We start from the raw sequence: 23,475 nt of genomic DNA on the forward strand, positions 1-23,475 counted from the left end.
ATAATTAATTTATTTATTTTAATTATCTGCGTTAAACTTTTTAAAATATTTTTATAAAAATAATAGAAAAGTAAAAAGTTATATTTTATATATGTATATGTCCGTTTTACGTTGAATTTTATCATGAAACTAATTGAATAACTTGAATGACTTTTATAACTTTTTTTTTTTTCATTCATTCCAATTATTATTACAAAATTTTTGCTTTTCAAATATTTTTGAACTTTTTTTTTTTTAATAACATTAAAAAGCAACCACTATTAAAGTTGGAGGTCGAAGAAACATGAAGAAGTTTAAAGAGCTAAATTAGAGCAGTTCCAGCGATGAATCCAGAAAAGGAGGGGGAGTGATGAGTAAGGAGATGATGCATTCTTCCCTCCTCAATACCAGAATCTGAAAGTCCTAAAATGTATTAGAAATGAAGAGTTTTTGTTTTTTCAAGTCGCAAATGGGATACAAATTAAATTTATTTTAATATTCCCCTTTTCCCCAATAAAATCCCTGGACCCGTCACTGAGCAGCTCAAACATACTGTCAATTAAACAAATCTTTTAGTCTATAATAATAAATAGCGTATCACTTCTGATACCTCAAATAGTATTTCAATATGAAAATTATTGACGTTGTCGCTTTTTCTACAAAGATGACGAAAATTTATTACCAAGTTTTAAAAAAATTAGATAAATAGAGGAACTATTGAATTGAACTTATACAAACTTAATACAGTAAAGTTTGGGAGACAGTCAATTCTCATTTGAAACTCAATTGTTTTTTAAAATTGTTTTATTATATTCTTTGCTTTTTCTATAATAAAGCATAATCTTAAGATTGTGTTTTTTCGAAGTTTTCAAAATTTAATCAAAGTAATTGTTATAACAATAAATTTATTTAAGTTTTGCGATAGTTGAAACTATTTTTTTACACGTGAGAGAGTCCATGGCGCAAATCTTTTAATGTTGAAATATATTTTTTTATCGGATATTAAAGAGTGACGGATACAGAAATATTTTTAAGAAAGATGCTGGTACACAAATATGTTTTTATCAAAATTAGGTTCTTGACTTCTTTGACATTGAAGGACTTAAATATTCTGCTCGGGGGTTATGTAACTCCCTGGAGCCGTCACGGATCTGCTAAGTCCAAATTTATATTGTACGACATATAAACTGAAAAAATATAAATATGTTTTTTAATAAAGAAAAATTTATGACTTTTTTTATTTTGAAAAATTATAGTTTTTTTTTCACTTTATTTAAATTACTTTTAAAGTCAGAAGAATTCAGCGTAAAGAATGCATATTATACAAGGGAGATAAAACAAGTTATTATATTATACAAGAGAGATTAAGGTGGTACAACACCAAAAAAATAGGAAACTAAAAATTTTTTTGAGTTTTTCGATTTTGCATAAAATATGTGTCAAATTAATCAAAGTACGTTTAGGCAAAGTCTCTTAGATAAATAATTTATCTTTCTTTAGATATGAGAATTTTATTAAAATACTATGTATCTTTATTTCCTTAGCAACGGAGATACTAAATATTTAACATGGTTGTTAGGGCATTTTCTCCCTAAAAATAAACTCAATTTTACTAGAGTCTTCAAGCTTTGTAAGCTTAATGTTTTCCGAATTAAAATTCAATTAAAAGTCATTGTTCTTAACCACTAAACACGTTTTGTTACAATTAACAGATTTGAAAGATTTGGAGTGTTTTTGTTTGTTTACCCTTTGGATTTATATTATATATATATTATATATATATATATATTTTTTTAAATTAAATAAAAGAAATGTCAAATAAACAAAATGGTACTAGAAAGAAGAGCAGATAATGGAATGGGTTTAAACCATCTGATATTCTCAAATCAAAACCTGCAGATCAGGAGATTTCTTGTGTTATGTTGTAGAAAATTAGATCCCATGAAATATTAGATCCACTGCCGTAAAACTCAAAACGAGGATGCGTTTTTAATTTATTATCTTTAGAAATGTTCCTTTGAGTCTGAATATATAATAATATAAAGACATTAATAATAATGCAAAAAGGGAAAAAAAAAAGGTTTGCATTTGTAAATTTGCCATTTATAAAGTAGATGGTGAAATCTACTTATCTTTTAAAAAATGTTTATATTTCGTTAAAGTTGTTTGCAATTTTACGCGATGGGATCTTTTTTTTTTAGATTTTTTTAAAAATTATTAGATCTCAATGTGTAAAACTTATATATATTTATGCATAAAAGTAATAAATTGATAAATGACATGTAAAACTACCATTATCTTTACATTGCAAACATAAAAACAATAAAATAGATGTAAAGTTAGTTTCAATTTATAGTTTTACTCGATGGAATCTAATAATATTTGTACTTAAAAATAATTATATGTAATACATTTTTATTTTCTTGTAAATAAATCACTATTATTGTTGAATAAACGTTCTTTTCCTTTATTCGATATTGTGAAGACTGAACGGATTTCAAATATGATATAAAAGTATTGTAAACACAGATTTTATAAAACATGCATCATATATAGTAAACACTTATTGTGTGTTTTTGATAATTATGTATGTATAGGAAAAATTTTATACTTATTAACTTTTTATTTTTAAACAAATTAATTGCACACACTGTTTGCCCCAATTGCTTTATTGGAAATTTGTTAATCAAAGATAACGTTGGTTCTCGCATGGGCTTTTTTCATTTACTTGAGATGAAGTGTACAAAGTGTAACTTTTTCTAAAAATTTTAGAACTTTACCAAAGTCAAAGAATTCTTTAAACACAAATGAGTTTCCTATTAATACTGTTAAAAAAGAACTTTCTTCTCTAGAATCACCATATGAGATAAACCTGCGAGCTGTCATCGGATTGCGAGAAATAGGTGTTGGTCATGAGTCGATGAAAACTTTTTCCTTCTGTATAAATCTTTATTGTTTGTTGCCTAATGGCTTTAATAAGTAAAATAAAACTGCCATGTTAGTATACAGCATTACTGCTGAGGAAAGTATGCAAAAAACTGCTTTTGAAACCAAATCAATAAACAACTCTCTTGAAATGAAAGAAGTTAGAATTTCTATTGATGGTTCATGGCAAAAGCGAGGTCATAATTCGTTGAATGGTGTTGTATACTGCTGTTTGTAGTAATAAATGTAATGATGCAGAGATATTTACCAAACAATGCAATAGATGTAAAATGTGGAGATCTAAAAGAGGAACTCCACAGTATCAGTGTTGGTTGGTTGATCACCAGTGTGAATCACAAGGGTTCATCGAGTGGTATGGAATCTGTAGGAGCTGTGGCTATGTTTAAAAGATCTTTATAAAAAAATAAATTGATATATAAAGAATATCTTGGAGATATTCTTTATATATCTTATTTTTTTATAAAGATACATCTTCTTTTAATGATGAAATAGTCGCAGATCCTTACAAAGAGTATGGTATTATGCCTGTAAAACTGGAATGTGTTGGACATGTTTAAAAACGGTTAAGAACACGTCTACGAAACTTTGTCAAAGCCCAAAAAGGTACTAAAAAACCAATATCATGCAGAGGTAAACACACTGAAAACTGCATTAATTCAATGCAAAATTTCTATAGCCTTGTAATCAGATTTAATGTGGGAAACTTGTATTCAATGAAGAAAGCAGTTTATGCCATACTTTTCCACTTCACCGATTTTCCTGATTCCTACACACGCCACCAGTTTTGCCCTCGAGGAAAATATAATTGGTGCAAATACTGGGCTCTAAATCAAAAGAATTATAAACCCAAATCTACCATACCTCTGTGGATAAAAGATTTAATTCTACCAATAATTATAAATTTACCATCAGATGAATTGTTATCAAAATGTTTACATGGAAACACACAAAATGCTAACGAGGCACTTAATGGACTTATTTAGGCTCGTGTATCAAAAAGATGTTTTATTTTTAAATCAACACTGGAAATGGGAACGTATTTAGCTATTTTAGCATACAATGATGATGCAATGGGTGTTATTAGTGTTTTTAGACATTTTGGTTTACATGGTAAGGTATTAAATATTTCAGCGACTTCGAAAAATAAAAAAGGATTAGTCAAATGAGGTGCAAGTCATCAGAAAAGGGAAAAAAAAGAAGAAAGACTCTTAGAGCCATTTAAAAAAGCTCACCTAGATGAGGAGAAAGCAAAAGAATGTAATGACAGTTATGTTTCAGGAGAATTTTAAATTAATATTGTAATTAATATATCAAGAATTTTTCAAAGCTGTTTATCTCAGTTCGCGTTTTTTCGTTTTTGCTTAAACTTCAAAACACAGTTTCTTGAGTTAGCATTGTTCATTTGATCTGAAATTTTCAGTACTTGCTCGAAATACCTATAAAATTTATTTAAAAGATGGATTTTTTTTTATGATCAGTAGTTTTTTTTTTTTTTTAGTCAGATCTCTCTAAAACGTCAAAAAATTAATAAAATATGAGGAAAAATTACATAGCTCATCATCATTTACTTTGGTATTTAAAGAATTTTTCTGTTAAATGGAATAAAATGTTTAATAAAGTGTTTAGAGTAAGTGTACAAAATTTCAGGTCATATGATGATGGATAGCCTTAGATATTATGTTTTGAAATTTAGTTTAAAAACGCATTTTTTGATATTTTTTCCGCCATTATGGTCCTAATGCCAATTTTTTTACATTTTTTTTTTGTGCTTTTTTTTATTTAAATCATTTTAGTAAACTGTATTTAAAAGCATTTTTATTTTGGAGGTTTATTTCATTTTTTAATTATTTGGTGTTGTACCACCTCCCATTGAAAAAGCGCACATGGGATACGTGTGGATTTTTTTCCATATGTAACCCATGTGGGGATTATTATTTTGTCCCATGTGGGTTTCATATGGTAAATCCCACATGGATTCCATATGGTAAATCCCATATGGGATACGCGTGGGTTTTTACCATATGTAACCCATATGGGGATTATTATTTTGTCCCATGTGGGTTTCATATGGTAAATCCCACATGGGTTTTTTGTGGTAAATACTACAGGGGATATAGGTGGAAAATACTACATGTTATAGATCTTAAATGTCACATATTTTAATCCAAATGGCATAAAAGTAGTCAATACTAGACAAATGAAAGTCCGAATGCTTCTATGATAATTTTTAAAAATCTTTTAATTTAAAAATTACTTAAATAGTAATTTAAAATTAATCATCGAAGCTTTCAGAGAGGTTTAACTTAATCTGGTATTTGCTACTTTATCCCATTTGGTATTCAAAATGTGCAACATTTTTGATCTTTTACATGTGATGTTTTCCACCTATAACCTATGTGGGATTTACCTTAAACTATTATGACGAAATTTTATAAAATTAAAAAACGTGTTGCAAAATGAATTTATTTTAAAATAAATGCTATTAATCAATACATCCAAAAAGAATATTACAAATATTATTTTTTCTTTTGCGATTTACACGCCGTTTTTTGTCGATTGAATTAATTAAATCGCTTTGGCTTGCATAATACCAAGGTTTTTAGTATCTTCTAACTTTCTTCAAACATTTTCTAAAAAAAAAATAAAAATACAAATATAAATAAATATAAATATATATATATATATATATATATATATATATATATATATATATATATATATATATATATATATATATATATATATATATATATATATATATAGAGAGAGAGAGAGAGAGAGAGAGAGAGAGAGAGAGAGAGAGAGAGAGAGAGAGAGAGGAGAGAGAGAGAGAGGAGAGAGAGAGAGACTACAATATTTTACAAATAATTATTTCCTAATTTATTACTTACAATGACTAAAGTATTATGGGTAATTGAACACATATTATGCGTAATGAGCTTGAACCCATGAGGAGAATCCTGAAAAAAAGTGATCAATTAGGATAAGTAGTTAAACAAAAAAACAAAAACAAAAATGTAAAAACCTACTTTTTCAATGATGTAGACGTTGGGTGCAATAGCCACTGGATGCAAAAGTATCTTTACTTTTTCGTCACACACACGGCCTTCTATAATAACAGGCCTTGACATCGCGCAAAATGCCGTAAAAACTGAAGGCCGATTAAACTTTTACTTTTACTTATATTGATATATTTTTATATTAGATAGGGTGTAATGGTTTCTAATAATAACCTCTAGTAAAGACGGAAATATAAAAAGAAAACCAAAAAATTGTTAAAAGATAATCATATTTTTTGTATTTCAAATTTCATTAAGAATATTTATGAAAGATTAAAAGTATCAATAACAAGCAGAATTATAACAAAGTATATATATATATTAGAAAGATAACTGTATTTTTAATTTTTTTTGCTAAAAATGGTAACAATGAAAATCACCAACAATAAAAAACACCAACAAAAGTTGATTCAAGCAAAAAAAAGTTTTATCAATATATCTCAACAGGGTAAATATTTACAAATCCAAACATATTGAGAGACATATAGGCTAATGAGAAAATAAAAAAACATAACAAGTAAATAGCATAATAAACTAATTTTCACATAAATTATGATAGCTTTAGTATTTTGGGAGTGGTAATTAGTGAGTAATTCTTTAGCAGAATATTAGAATATACTCTGCATTGTTTTTTTGTGATTTTAAATTTATATTTAGCAGAAATGAACTGAAACTGAGTAACACAAATTGTTCTGCATAAAGGGTCAGTAGCACCTTGAAAAAAAAAAGCAAAATATTGACCCTTAGAAAAGAGTATCAGAAGGAATTTCAAGTCAGCCTCTGTTTAGGCTATACAGATAACTTCCATATTTATAATAATAATTGGTAGGATCATCATAAATTTTTATTACACTTTTTTGCACATAGCCAGCTATGTAAACTATAGCCACTAATGTAGATTTATTAACTGAGCTTTCAAGATCATGTATATTATCCAGAAGTTCTTTTTCATCAGTAGAAATATCTCTAAAATATGTCACAAGTATGACCATCGATACCATCAACAGAAATGTCAAGTTGTAATATCAATTTAGTGTGTTGAATATTAATTTTTTCAATTACAGATTTAGCATTTATAAAGTAAGTACCTCCAGATCCCTGTCGAAGCTTAGAAGCTTTTTCGAAGTGGATCTGTTGAAAACCAACCTAATAAGACATACTTTGCTCCATTACTCAACAAAGTTTCTCAAGATCAATAAAGCCATAACATGAATGCGCTATTGCATTGCTAGTATCTAGCGTAAGCTGTTTTACACGCTCACCTGTAGGTTTCATAAAATTTGACAGTTCAGCAATATCTCTTAGCATTTGTAACTGTTGATCACCAACTGAGTGGATTTCTCCGCATAATTTATTTCTAAACCAAATGCCAGCACCAGGTGCTTTGACATTAACAACAATGCTATATTTTCAATCTCTGGATGCGTTCTTAATGCAGCTACTGTTTCTTCACAAAAAACAGACAAACAAAACTTTACAGATTGTCTCTCTATTGGTTTTGGATAAACTGATTTAGCTGTAAGTTTAGAGAGTTTAAAAAGACTATTACACTCAGTTTTATATAAAGTTTCTAAATCACTCCACTTAGCCAAAGCCAGTTCTTTATTGTTCAAAAATTGAAGTTCGCCAGTCTTTTTTGTCAACCAATTGTTTTGTATAAATTTTAAGAGATGCACATAATCATACAATAAATATATACCTGACGTTGTTAACCATGGTTTACTATCAACTGTTTTAAACATTCCAAAAAATCTTTGATTTACACGGTTACCATCAGTAATTATTACCAGTGTCTTACTATTTTTAATATTATATATCGTATCACCAATTTGTTGACATTGAGCAATCTGAAATTCAGAGGGAAGATTTGCAACAGGTTGAGCTCTACATATAAATTCTGGACCTCCAAAAAGACATTTAATCATAAATGATAAAATTGTTTTAGCTAACTTTTCAGGGTAGTTTACTGCTTGACCAAACAAAGCACCTCTTTGGTAAAGTAATGAAGCTTTGACATAGACCTTATCAATTAGTAGTATGGAAGTTCTTTTTAATGGATTTAAATTCATAAAAATACTATTTATGAAACTTAAGTCCTCCATTGAGCTTATTTTTGAAGCCAATTGTGTTAAAGTCCTTATACTTGGCAACTTATAGTCAATACACAAACAATCATCTAAACTTCGTCGCATAGCAAAATACTCATATGCTCTACATATAATATCTGAAGTATATAAAACTTCAGCAACATTAACTTTTCTCATAGCATTAAGGTATTCGAATAGAATATTTGACTGAAGCAAACTTTCTTTATTTTTTAAAAATCTAACTGCTTCAAATAAAGCTGATTAAAAACAATTTATTAACTTTAATTTGTTTACAGCTAAAGATGAAATATTACAAGCTGTGCCATTATGGTTAGCTACAAATGAATAATCATTGAAAATTACTAAAATAAATAATGGAACACCAAGTTTGTTCATTTTTGATTGTATGTGTAAACTTTTTTTATTAAGCTGGAAAACAATAACATCGTTATTATAACTTAACAAAGATTGAATATCGTCAAATATAAGTTCATCCTCTTTTAGAAAATCATTTAACTCATCTAGTAAAATGCTTCGAAAACCGCTTGAAGTTACAGTTTTTCTAACTTTACTTGTTGGTGTGGCTAAACAACTAGGCGGAATATTTTTAAAAACAGATGGTGGGTTTAAAGGTCGTTGCTTCCCATATTTGCTTTCAAAAGGTGCTTCATTTTGCCAATGCAGTTGACATACTGCTGTATAGTCTGTAACAATAAAACCAGTTCTTGGGATAGCTTCACTACATCTTTTTCTCTCCTCTAGATTCTTCGGGAATTTATAAATTGATACTTTTGTTGTGGTTGAGTATTGATAATTTTGTTGTAGTTGTAATTGGTATTGTAGTTGTATAAATTGTATAAGAGATACACAGCAATTTATAGGCATTTTTAAGGCATTTTAATTATTAAAAAAACTTATCGTTAGTTTGACAATATTATTACCTTACAATGTTAACGCCTTGAACCTTACAACGTTTTCGTCTTGAAGTTGCGCTATCTACTTTATAAACCAATCAAATTTTAAAGATTTATTAAAAAAGCGCGAACACAAACTTTCGTCTAATGTTAAAAGATGAAAATGTAAACACAGTATTAGGAATTGGCCTTCAGTTTAACAACTTTGTTGCGCGATGTCAAGGCCTGTTATTATAGAAAGCCGCGGTCACACATAATATAATATTCTGAAACTAATAAACAAACATCTAAATTTCAATAAGTAAATCTATTCTTTGATCATTGCCTTTATATCCTATCTTATTTTCATATCATAATCTAATATGGTATTATTTATATAACATATCACAACAATATTATTAAATTTGTGATGTTCAAATATCATATGAACATTCTCTAACATGTTCATATGATATTTGAATATAGTTCTTGAGTATATTATCTGCAAACAATTGACTGATGCAAGTTCAAATGTTGTCAAAAACTAAGCATGCATGCATGGGACACTGCAGTGTCCCACAAAGAAATGCTGGTTTGAAAGTCAAATTTTTTTTTATTATAAAAAAAAATTAAAATAGGGGGGAGATAGGGTGGTTTCTGTAACTTTTTTTAGGCTCCAAAACTTTCACTTTATATATAATAAGGTTCATAAAACTTAAGGGACTTACGAAGTACATTGAGGAACAAAAACAGGATATTTAATCTGGAGTACCAGTGTTATTGGGAATAAAGTCTCTGGGTCCAGTATTCAAAGTAATTTGATCTAAAGTAACATATAAATTAAATAAAATGCTTTAAAATGCATGCAGTTATACATATAACTCCTGATAGTTAACTATATGTATAACCAGTTATACATAAAATTTATTATATAAACTCATTTTTTAGGGTTATGCTTGAACAAATTAATACCAATTAATTCAAATTCAAGATTTAGTTCAAGTTCAAGTTCTTATTTGTTCATTGTTTTTCACTATTTTATATCTATTTGTTCAAATTTGTTAAATAGTACTTATTCTTACTACAGTAAGAATATTTATCATTGTTGAATGTGATTTTATTAGTAACTTAATTTTACTATCAACGTATTTTGACACCCTTTACATTTTAAATGATGACAGCTTTACTTTTCTATTGATGTTAAATTTATTACATTTCAATAACTCAGATTGAATTTTAACTGAATTATTGTAAGCTTTGTAAGGGTTTGTTGTATATTAAATGGTGTTGTAAAAAAAGTAAAAAAAAAATATATATATATATATATGTGTATATATATACATATATATATATATATATATATATATATATATATATATATATATATATATATATATATATATATATATATATATATATATATATATATACATATATATATATATATATATATATATATATATATATATATATATATATATATATATATATATATATATATATATATATATATATATATATATATAAAGTATTTAGGCTATGGGATCATCCATATATGATGCCAGTAGATAGAGGGGCAGTGTGAGTTTAACAATAATTGACAATGGAAAGGGGATGTTGAAACCAAAATAATGTCAATTAAAAAATTGATTTAAAAAAAAAAGTAAAATATTTTATTTAAAAAAAAAGTAAAACAATTTATGCTAGCTATGAGCAGGTTTTAGAGGTATTTACACCAACAATATGGTCTAAAAACTTCTTGCTTTTGTTGCTTAAAACTGTAGAGGATCATAGGAAAAATAATTTAAATTCAGAAATTAGCTTACTTATCTGAAAGAACAATTTATGTTTATTTTTTTTACTTTTAGTACTGTTGAGAATAAATGTATAATTGAACCAGAAAAAAATTGATGGTATATGCATTTTTTATATTATATTAACAATTCAGATATACCATCATAATATGATAACAAAAACTGACATCATTTTCAATGGGAGATGGCAAAAAATTGACTGAGTTTGATAAAGGGTGAAGGTGTTCAATAAACCGGGTCATCATCTGACATCATTATACATAGATGACCCTAGATTTAGGTAAAATAAGTAATCAATTTGCCATACTTCTCTTTATAAAGTGTAAGAAAAAAGCATTGTTATGCTGAGAACCTACCTATTGAGCAAGCTTTGACCACCTATTTTATAAATTTGAGAGACGGAAGTGGAAGTGCGAATCACAAAAGAACTAATAACAATGCTCTAAATTGATTTTAACTTTGTAGACTAACATTAATATAGTATTTAGAAATAATAAATGAAGTTTACATGATTTTTAAAATTTGTATTTATTTCCATTAATTATCAGCTATCAGTCTCTATTTTATAAAATGAATTAAAAAACTATTTATTTATAGTATAATAATAATACATAAATACTAGTTTCCTAATGCTATTATCATCACAATTTTAATGATATTCGTTTTAAAGTAAAATTTTGTATCAATTTTATTGTTTTAATATTAATTATATATATATATATATATATATATATATATATATATATATATATATATATATATATATATATATATATATATATATATATATATATATATATATATTATTTTATTTACAACACTATTTGATATACAACAAACCCCTACAAAGCTTACAATAATTCAGTTAAAATTCAATCTGAGTTATTGAATCGTAATAAATTTAACATGCATGGGACACTGCAGTGTCCCATGCATGCAAGATTGGTTTTTGACAATATTTCAACTTGCATCAGTTAATTGTTTGCAAATAATTTACTCAAGATCTATATTCAAATAACTATTATATTATCCTAATAATACGTCTATTTGCACAAATCTTAATCTTATTTCCCACAGGAAACCCACGTGGGATTTCCCATGTGTGTAAATACCATATGGTTCCCACATGTAACCCATGTGGGATTACCCACATGGGTTTTAGGTGACACATTTCCATACGGATACCACATGGGAAAATCCGTCCCACGTCAATCCCATCATTCCCACACAGAACCCACGCGGAACCCATGTGGGACGCGGTTTTATTTTTCACTGGGCTTAAACAAGGTATTATATTATACAAGGAAAATTTATTTTTAAATAGTTAACTTAAGCTTTAGACTACACGAGTTCAACAAATTGTTAAAAGACCGACATATATACACAGTTAATAGCTTTTTTTTAAAACAAAAAGTTTGTATTAATAAACAAAGCAGACCAATGTTCATAAACAAAGCTGGTTTATGCTCTTAAGCTATAGAGAATGAAAATAAAAAATGATGGAGTTATTCTTTACAAAAAATAATATATCTTAATATATCAAATAATTTTCTAAACCGATACGGTACAGCAATAAAAAATGAAATAAGACAATCATGAAAACAACTGGAGCTACTCAATTCCAAAATAAATTTCAATTAATTCCAAAATTCTTAAGTTATGCAGAACCTTGTTCTTAAACGTTGCAGAACCATATTATTATACGATGAAAAACTGTTTTGTCAAAAAATGCACAACTACCTCAAACAACTCATAGCTGTGTTATTTTAATAATGCAGAGCTGTTTTTGTAAACAATGTTTTCATTTACAAAGTCTATACAAAAAACTACGGCAACCTAAGTAACAAAACTCTAGATGAGCAAAATTTTCTCTTTTTTTTGCAAGTAGGTGGGGTAAAACGAGACAGTTAAAGACTACCATTTATTCTTTGATTGCAAAGTTCTAAAAATGAAAAAATGTCCGCTATCTATTATTTGAACATGTTCGAACATTTCGCTCACAAAAAATCACATAGCTGCATAAACTACACGCCCATACTCCAAAAAAAAGTCATAAAAAATAAAATAAGGAAATATTTAACTTTTTTAAATAACGTTAATAATGTTTCAGCATAAAAATAAAACAAACATTATAAATAGCTAGATACAAATGTAGTAATATAGTTAACTATAAAAATAATATGCTGCCCGAATATGATACACAAAAATCACTTTAATAAAATTAATAGTAATCAAAAAACTTCAACAGGTAATTTTTTAAAACCAGATTCTAAAAGAAAATAATAAAAATATAATGTTAAAGAAACTCCCACTTTTTATTTGTAAAACGAATTACCATTAGTACAAGATATACTTTTTGTTGCTGTATCGCATAAAAAAATACAAAAATTTAGTTCTTCATTTGGTACTTATAAAAAAATTCATTACAGTTTTTTATTTTTCATTTTCATAATGAAAAAAAAAAAGTTTAAATTTTTTATCAAAAAAAATTAAAAAAAAAAAGCTTTATGTATAACTGTGCCGTTATGCCCCACCGTTCCGAAATGTCACGCTCAACCTTTCACTCCACTCTGTCTTTCCCATTTTGATAATTGAATATTTATCGAAGGAGGTTAGATGGATTTCTTGAAAAAGAAAGATAACGTTATTGGCTTAATTGAGTTAACGTGACGTCACTCATTTTCAAATTAACCAGCTATACTAAAGGAGTTCTAATTACACTAAATTTGATGCTATAACTAGCTCATTGCAAGCTCACTGGTAGGTTAGCAGATAATATAATACAATGTATTATATTTCAGCAGAAATGCATGCATGCATCAAATGAGTATAAATAGTATAGCAGCAACCAGTGGTGGACACAAATGGATAGGGGGAAGACATAAAATCATTTCCATTTTTAGAAATGTTTCACGTTACAAAATTTTTGATTAAAAGAAACGAAAATACAAAAGATTATTCGTTTTAACAGTTTATTTTTTGTAAAAATATTTATATGCACATAAGGGGCTGTTTAAATAATACGTGACACATTTTTAGGCCTTATTTAAGACACCCTTTCCCCCAGGTAATATTTTTATCAACCCCCACCTACTCTTATATGTGACGTGACATTGTTTTCAAACAAAATATATCTTTGAGTTTGCAATTTTTTGCTAAAAGTTCACTAATTTTGCTTTGATAAGATTTTAAATTTAAAAAAAATGTGTCACGCCACACTGTGCCAAACCACTCCCTTTCCCATAGGATAATTGATGACACTTTCTAATACCCTCTCCCACAACAAAATTCAAACTTTAAAAACTTTAAATTTCATTATTATTCTCATTGTATTAGAAAAAAACTTGATTGTAAAGCGTTGTTTTTTTGGTATTTTTGGTGTTAAACATGTAGGTTTTTTTCTGCGTAAAACTTTTTTAAACTAGTAGTTTTGAAATATTGATATAAAAAATATAAATATTTCATAATTTTTGAACGGAAATTTTTCTTTTTAGTGACATGTCAAAAAATTGAATACAAAAATTATAATTCAAGCAGAACCTCTAATGGATAATTTAGAAAGTGCCAATCCACTTGATCTTTTACAGCTAACTCATAAATATTCTTTGAAAGCTGTATACCTGCTTATCTGTCTGAGGATATTTTTGACCCTACGAGTGACAGTTGCACCTTGTGAAAAGAGTTTTATTAAGTTGAATATAATAAAAAACTACTAAAGGTCTTCAATAGGCAGAGACAGATTATCAAGTTTGTTTGTCATCAACAATTGAATCAACACTGACAAGCTCACTTAATTATGAAGATGTTATGATTTGGCATCACTGATGGCCAAGAGTAAACTTAAAATGATATTTGAAAAATATTGAACAATTGTTATTATTGGTGTTTAATAAAAATAAAAATTAGCTTGACCTTTTTTTATTATTATAATTACTGTTTTTTTTTTTTTAGGGAGGGGGGGGGGGAATCTGTGTGAACTTTTCTTTCAAAATAACCTTTTAACATAGAACCCTTGGCTCCAAAGCAATAGCAAACAATAATGTTTTCTTTAGGCCTTGATGAATTAACTTTCTAAACTGTTTTTGTATCTTTCTTTGAGAGAGCTTTTTTCACACTTGGAGGTAATTCCTTATATGTCCATAAATTACATAACGCTAAATTTAACTAATAGACGAAACAAAAAAGATAAAAAGTTTTCCCTATCAAAGTCTTTAATTAAATCAAAAATAAAAATATCCCTTTAAGTTCAATTAAAATCGCTGTGCAAAAGAGGAAATGATCTTCTACTTCTATTTTTTTAAATAAAATTAGCGTTGCATAATTTATGGATGATCCCTAAAAGAAAAAATGTATATATAAAAATATTACCTGGGGGAAAGGGTGTCTTAAATAAGGCCTAAAAATGTGTCACGTATTATTTAAACAGCCCCTTATGTGCATATAAATATTTTTACAAAAAATAAACTGTTAAAACGAATAATCTTTTGTATTTTCGTTTCTTTTAATCAAAAATTTTGTAACGTGAAACATTTCTAAAAATGGAAATGATTTTATGTCTTCCCCCTATCCATTTGTGTCCACCACTGGTTGCTGCTATACTATTTATACTCATTTGATGCATGCATGCATTTCTGCTGAAATATAATACATTGTATTATATTATCTGCTAACCTACCAGTGAGCTTGCAATGAGCTAGTTATAGCATCAAATTTAGTGTAATTAGAACTCCTTTAGTATAGCTGGTTAATTTGAAAATGAGTGACGTCACGTTAACTCAATTAAGCCAATAACGTTATCTTTCTTTTTCAAGAAATCCATCTAACCTCCTTCGATAAATATTCAATTATCAAAATGGGAAAGACAGAGTGGAGTGAAAGGTTGAGCGTGACATTTCGGAACGGTGGGGCATAACGGCACAGTTATACATAAAGCTTTTTTTTTTTAATTTTTTAATTTTAACACAAGTTTAAATGTTTTAAATAAAATTAAATGCAAGAAATGTTTTAAATAAAAGTACTTTAGTACAATTATATCACTCATTTATTTATTGTCACATAAACTATGCAAACATTGCTTGGGGTAGTGCAAAGAAAATTAAACTTAAACCTCTTTATTGTCAGCAGAAGCATGTAGCACGTCTCATATATTTTAAAGACCGTTATACTCATGCCAACCCTCTATTATTTGAAATGAAAGTTTTTAATACATATGAGCTTAACATTTTTAATATTCTTTGTTTTATGTTTAAATGTAAAACCAATTCATCCCCTATTTCTTTCCATAATTTGTATTCATCGAAAGATAAAAATAAATACATTTTGCGGAATGATAATTTTATTAAGCAGCCCATTTTTCAAACAAATCTTTTTAAATTTTGTATTGATTATTGCGGACCATTCTTATGGAATAAAATAGTTTTAAAAAATTTTCTAAGGATTTTATTCATCAAAGTAACTACTTTTCTTTTAAACAAAAGCTTAAAGAACTCTTTTTTACAATCGACGATGTAACAATATACTTTTAATATATATATATTTTTTTAGTGATCTTCCTTTTTACCCCCTATTTAACTATTGATTTATAAAAATTATATATGCATCATTAACAACTGTAATATAAAATAATGTATCTTGTATTTGTAACGGAATATTTTAAGTTTCTTACTTCGTTAACTTATTTTTTATCTTGTAAATATCTTATAAATTTTAACACGATCATTTCTTAGCGGTACTCGACGACAAGACCGTATGGTCTTCTACGAGTTCCCGCGTCCTTTTATTATTTAATAACGATTATTATATATATATATATATATATATATATATATATATATATATATATATATATATATATATATATATATATATATATATATATATATATATATATATATATATATATATTTATATATATATACGAAAGTGCCCTGTGAATCAACGCCTGATTCGATTCAGATTCGATACCAAAAACGGTGATTCGCAGGGCCCTAATATGTATATATATAAATTAGTAGAAAATCACTACACAAAAATTTTTCTCATTTTGCACTGGGTTTCATTAATAAAGACTTATTAGAAATGAATGATCAAATTATTAAAACTTCAATTTATACCAAGAATAAAATTGCACAAAGTCGCAAATGTCTTAACTACTGAAAGTTTTCACACATTTGTGGAATTTGCTGACACTATTATGAAAAGAATTCTCTAGAAATGATTACTTATGCTTTAAAAAAAATATATTTCAAAAGGGGGATTAAATGTAACTATTATTTGAGCTCATTTATTTTTATAGTTTTTTAGGAGAAACTTATTTTCGTGTCTCCATTTAGAAATTAATTCGGATTTTTTGTTTAATAAGCGGTCTTGATTTGCATGACTAATTATTTCAAATTTTTCTTGTTGGCATAGGCATAAATATATCCATACTAGATGAAAAAAGTACTATTTCTTCGATTGAAAAAGTTGAGCATTTTATTGAAAGAATTCGTTGAGAAGCCCATTTTTTTCTAAAACTTAATACAAACACAGATGATGTATTTAATAATAACCAAGATAATAATAATTATGGATTTAAACCAAAAAATACCCCACCTTTTATACCTGATTTAGAAAATTTTGAAAATGACATTTAAATAAAACAATAAAGTTTCGCCCGATAAAAAAGGAATTAAAGTTAGATGTTAAAAAAATTGTATCAAACCCTAATATTTTGGTTTTTGCTGGTAATACAAATAACATTTACCAACTCACAACAGAATACTATGAAAAAATTTTACGCGACTATATTACAAGTTCTTATGAAAAAGCCCGTAAAAAATTGGAAAACGCAATTAGTTCAGAAGAGCAAAGTATTGCTAAAAAAATAAACCTTGATAACAGAATCGAATCAACTGCCCCTGCCCAAGCCTTCGTAACAATAAAAGATCATTAACCAAACTTTCAACAAAAACTTCCTTGTAGGTTATTGGTTCCCTTAAAATGTGAGATTAGACATGTAAGCAAAATTAAATTGGACAAAATTAATAATATTCTTAGAAATAAATTAAAACTGCAACAATGGAAAAAAACCACTGATATTATAAATTGGGTCTCCATAATCGAAAATAAAAATGACTGTACATTTATTCAATTTGATATTAATGATTTTTACCCCTCAATAACTGCAGATACTTTAGGTAAAACAATTGAATTTGCAAAAAGCCACACAGTTATTCCTGATGACACAATCCGTATAATAAAACATTGTAGAAAAACCTTACTTTATTTTAATAAGGAAACTTAATAAGGAAAAAGAAAAACATACATGACAGCTTTGATGTAACAATGGGAAGCTATGATGAAGCAAAAATTTGTGAATTTGTTAGACTATATACTTTAGATTTATTAAGTAAAATAATCAATATAAAAGATTTAGCCCTTTATCGCGACGATGGTTTAATAGTAATGCGTAAATAATCTGATCCACAGCTCGATAAAATTAGAAAAGATATAAATTTTTTTTTAAATATTGATTTTCATATCGACATAAACATAAATTTAAAAATTGTGAATTTTCTTGATGTCACATTTAACCTCTCTGAAAATTCATATCAGCCTTTCAAAAAACCAAACGATGAATTATTGTATATTAATATTAACTCAAATCATCTACCCCAAATTCTAAAACAAATCCCGATTTCGATTAACAACAGGCTAAACCAAAACTCCTCTTATGAAAATGTATTCAATTCCTCTAAAAGAATATTTGAAGATGCCCTTAAAAAAAGTAGTTTAAAAGTTTTGAACTAAAATTTGACCCTGAAAAAAAGAATACAAAAAAGCGAAATAGAACTAGAAATGTAGTTTGGTTCAACCACCCATATAGCAAAAATGTTTCCACTAACATAGAAAAAGTGCTTTTAAATTGGTCGATAAGGATTTCTCGCCCTCTAATAAATTACATAAAATTTCTAATCGAAATACAATCAAAGTAAGTTACAGTTGCACAAAAAATATGGAAAGAATTATATAAGGTCACAGGAATGCTTTGTTAAACAAAAAAGAAATCCTAAATGAAAAAACTGAAGAAAATTGTAATTGTAAACAAAAAAACAATTTTCCAATGAGTGGAAGTTGTTTATCAAAAAATGTGGTATATTAAGATGTTGCTTTCTCTAAGAATGTACCTGATAAACGATATATTGGCATAACAGAGGGTGAATGGAAAAAAGGTTTTGCTAATCATAACCAATCTTTTAAAAATAAAAAGTATTCAAAAGACACCATGCTTTCAAAATATATATGGGAATTAAACAGTAAAAATAATGATGATTTTATACTGAATTGGTCTATCCATAAATCAGCGCCTGCATATAACAATATTTCCAAAAAATGCACACTATGCCTACAAGAAAAATTTGAAATAATTACTCATGCAAATCAAGAATGCTTATTAAACAAAAAATCCGAATTAATTTCTAAATGGAGACACGAAAATAAGTTTCTCCCAAAGAACTATAAAAATAAATGAGCTCAAATAATAGTTACATTAAATCCCCCTTTTGAAAAATATTTTTTTAAAAAAAGCATAAGTAATCATTTTTAAAGAATTCTTTATATATATATATATATATATATATATATATATATATATATATATATATATATATATATATATATATATATATATATATATATATTAGTAGAAAAACACTTAATATATATATATATATATATATATATATATATATATATATATATATATATATATATATATATATATATATATTTAGCAATATCTGAACACTGTTTATAAGAATGTCCATTTTCAGCAAAAATCGTAATAAAAAAATTATATTCATCTTTTATCTTCCCATATAAAATAACACTTACTAATACAGAGATCAATTAGTTTATGAATGTCTAGTAAAGATAATTTAGTTCGTTGTATCAGATCATCTGTATCTTTGTTTAGCATATAAATATTTGACACAAGTTTCAATAGCTATTACAAAAAAGTTACTATTCCACATGCAATATCTTTACTTGAAACTAAATAGGTCTTTATAGGATGCATGTTAGGTATTATTGAACCCTTCTAAACGTTTTTATTTTTTTTTGAATTTTCAATTTAGTTTATAAAGGTCATTTCATTTGAAAAAAAAGACTTTTTAATCCTGCCCACCTCAAGCATTTGCTTGAGATATAATTTTGAGCTTTTGCGCATAATTACAAGTGGACATTGATGGTATTGTGGTTTATCCTCCGCCAGCTAATTGCCTTGTGGAGGCCACATTACCAAGGCCCGCAAAGACAACTTCAGCTCCCGAAAGAGCGTCATTACCTGCTCTACGGACCAAGTGTAAAGTGAGTTTGGGGAAGAACGAAGGTATATTAGAGTGAAAGATAGAAGTTGTGGTAGAAATATAGCATAGAGAAAGCGGACAGGAATTGCACACGACGTTAGATGGTGCAACAGTACTGTTAGACAAACCGACAAAGACATGAAGAGTTCACTTAATATGATTTCTTCATCAAGTAACTTTTGTCGTCCTACAAGTGGACTTTGATCGATATCGAAGTGATCGTTTCTTTCGCAAACCTTTAATAAATACATCTTTTCATTTTAAAAATCAGCTAATTTTGCTGAAATATTATCTGAAAAAAATAAAAGTAGAAAATATAATATTCTATATAAACCTTGTGCAGACCTGTCAATCTTTAGTTTAATGAACTATTAAATTTAAATCAAAAAGTTTATTTTCTACTTTTTAGTACAAAAAAGATTATATTTTTTAGCGAATGTTTTTGCTATATTTTGTTTTCTAATTTATATTTGGTACCTCAAGTAAAAAAAACTTTCCTTTCATCCTTTGTATAAGAAAACGTATTTTAATTGTTTATTGAAATTGGAGAAAGATATAGTTACCAAATTTATAAATTCTTTTATTAAAAATCTAATATTTAAGTATATATTTCGATAAACAGTTGTTTAATTGAAAATTCAACTTTCGAACAAAACAACTTCAAAGAAACATTCGAATTTTTTTTATTACGTTGACAACAAAAATCTTTCAAAGAAACAAATGGGGGAAACTTTAAAATCTAAAAATAATTTTCATTAACATTAATTTTGATTGGGTAAATCAAAAACGAAAGTTTTAATTTTTCATTACAAATTTATATATCTACAAAATTACATAAAATAAATAGATAAAACATTAAACAAAAAAATTTTAATATAACTTTACAAACATTTTTTGAAGTTTTAAAACCTTAGAATAATATTTAAAATAATTAAATAAATAAAATATAACAAAAGTTAATCTAGTTTTTATTTATATTAATTATAATTATATATTTCATGATCAATGTAATAAACATTATAATTAATGTTAATTAAAAAATAAAGTTAAGAAAAAACTCAAACATCCATTTTGAAAAAATATAATATCAACGTTATTATTATTAATATTATTAAATAAAAACTATAAATATTTATAATATAAAATTATGACTAACAACGATAATAATAATAATAATAATAGTAATAATAAATATATTATAATAATTATAATTGTTTATTATTAATATATTTTAGGACAAATTAATTATTTCATCCTTTAATAATAAAAATTTATTAAACTTTTAAATATTATTAAAATTAATTCGTATATTTTAAAACATATTTGGTTATAAAATAATATATTAAATATTTCATTAATTAATTTATAATTATTGTTTATATTTCATTTAAGATATTAAACATTTTTTTCGTGTTATAAAGCTTTTTAATTCATCGAGGTTATAAAAACGTTTTCCACGAGGTTATAAAAACGTTTTCCATCAACAACTCCTTGACATTCGAACAACGAATCCATTCATAAATCTCTTCAATGAAATCGATGTCGTCGTGAAGTGAAAGAGTTAATTCTTCACAAAGATTAATCCACGGAAGAAAATTTTCTTCAAAATCTTTATTCGTTATTAAATCATCTGAGATGTGTATGAACAACCTTTCAATGTTTATCCACAACCATTTAATCTTATCTTTCCATCCTTCGAATTTAATTGGACACCAAAAGTGTAGTTCGCGAACATTTCTTGAACATTGAATTATAAGATTTTTTTCTTCATCACTTAAAATATTTTTATAAACACCTAACCAATATAACTTTCTTCCAGATTTAATGTAATGATTTACGAAATAATTTTCACAAGAAGTTTCGTAAGAAGTTTTTCCATCGCGAATCGAAATCTTCCACTTTCGTTCATCGACGAATAATTTTATTTCATCAGTAAATGATGATTGACTTTCATAAAAACATTCAATGAATAAATTATCGTAATAAGTTTCAAGTTCAAACTGATCATCGTTTTCATTTTTACTTTGACGAGATAATTTAAGTAGACGATCTAAAGAAAAAATAAATATTATATTAAAATGAACAAATAAATAATAATATAAATAATAATCGAAATTATAAAACATAATATACATTAAAATAAACTAGATAATAATACATATATTTATATTAAATTATAATTAACTAAAAATTTATATACAATATATTATTATTAAATACATTTTATAATAAAATTATATACATTATTATAAACATTAGGATCTTAAATAAAAAAAAATTAAACTATACACATTAATATTATATTTTACATTATATTAAATTAGGATCGTATATAAAAAAAATTAAAATGATGAAACTTTCAATATAATAATTCTTTATTAAAAATTATAAAAAACTTTCATTAGTTTAAACATAATTTTTATCACATTTTTATAACAAAATAATTTCATTTATCATAAATCTAACATACTAAAAATAATATAAAATAAATTTAATAATGAAAATAAATTTAAAAATTAGTTTATGTTCAATCACATAAAAATTAACAAAATTTTTACCAACACCAAGTTAACAAAAAATAAGACACCAAGAAAACAAATGTTATTTAAACACAAATTTGGAGTGAAATGAATAGTTTTATAAATCGAATTTGTAATTTTAAATTTAGAACTTCGAAAATCTCCTTCGTCAATCATTTTAAATTAAGTTGTGTGAATAAATTATACAAAACTCAAAGAGTGAGAGTTTAAATATTTGTTTATTCGAATTCGACGTTGATTGGAAACTTTAAAAAAAAAGCGCTTTAAGAACAGTACATACTTTGTAATTATTGATAAAGTTTATAACAAAAACATTTGATATAAGATTCATACAATCGCAATAATAAACAATAATTTTATCGTTAAAGCATAGCTACAAAGCTATGGTTACCAGGTATCCGATTTTTACGTAGAAGAGCAAAGTGCCAAAGCAAAGTGCCGATTTTTACGTAGAAGTGCCAAACCTACTTTTATTTTGTTCCTAAAAACGCTCCAAGAAGCCTATACAGACCGTATAGGTCTTACCACTATTAAAATCAAGATTTTCACGACGTTACCCTCCGTACAAACATTTATATGTTTTATAGTTGCTATAAAACATAAATGATTTTAGAAATAAAAAAGCAACAAACTTAGATAAGATAAAAATCGATAATATAATCAATCAAATTTAAAATTTCTTTCGTAAAAATATTTTTAAAACAAATATTACAAATATAAGTTTTATCACTGAAAAAAAAAAGTTATTTCACGACACTTACCATTTTATAAATATATTTATAAAATGGTATTTTTATGAACTTTAAATAT

The 23,475-nt window shown here is 26.2% G+C and overlaps 1 protein-coding gene and 1 long non-coding RNA gene across 3 annotated transcripts in view; both read right to left on the reverse strand.

The window, feature by feature from the left end:
- Positions 1–5,459: 5,459 nt before the first annotated feature.
- LOC136076412 (uncharacterized) lies at positions 5,460–6,178 on the reverse strand. Its single transcript, XR_010636250.1, has 2 exons — positions 5,817–6,178; positions 5,460–5,555 (listed from the first exon to the last, which is right to left on the reverse strand). It is a non-coding gene; the product is annotated as an uncharacterized LOC136076412 (long non-coding RNA).
- A 15,349-nt stretch (positions 6,179–21,527) lies between these two features.
- The window catches only part of LOC136076778 (uncharacterized), a 159,456-nt gene continuing 157,508 nt past the window's right edge, over positions 21,528–23,475 (reverse strand). For both annotated transcript variants that reach the window (XM_065790229.1, XM_065790228.1), the window contains one exon: positions 21,528–22,175. In XM_065790229.1, coding sequence (XP_065646301.1) covers positions 21,565–22,175 — 611 coding nt within the window. In that variant the 3' untranslated portion in view covers positions 21,528–21,564. The remainder of the gene's footprint in view (positions 22,176–23,475) is intronic.

The sequence above is a fragment of the Hydra vulgaris genome, chromosome 02, assembly GCF_038396675.1.
Source record: "Hydra vulgaris chromosome 02, alternate assembly HydraT2T_AEP".
NCBI lineage: Eukaryota > Metazoa > Cnidaria > Hydrozoa > Anthoathecata > Hydridae > Hydra > Hydra vulgaris.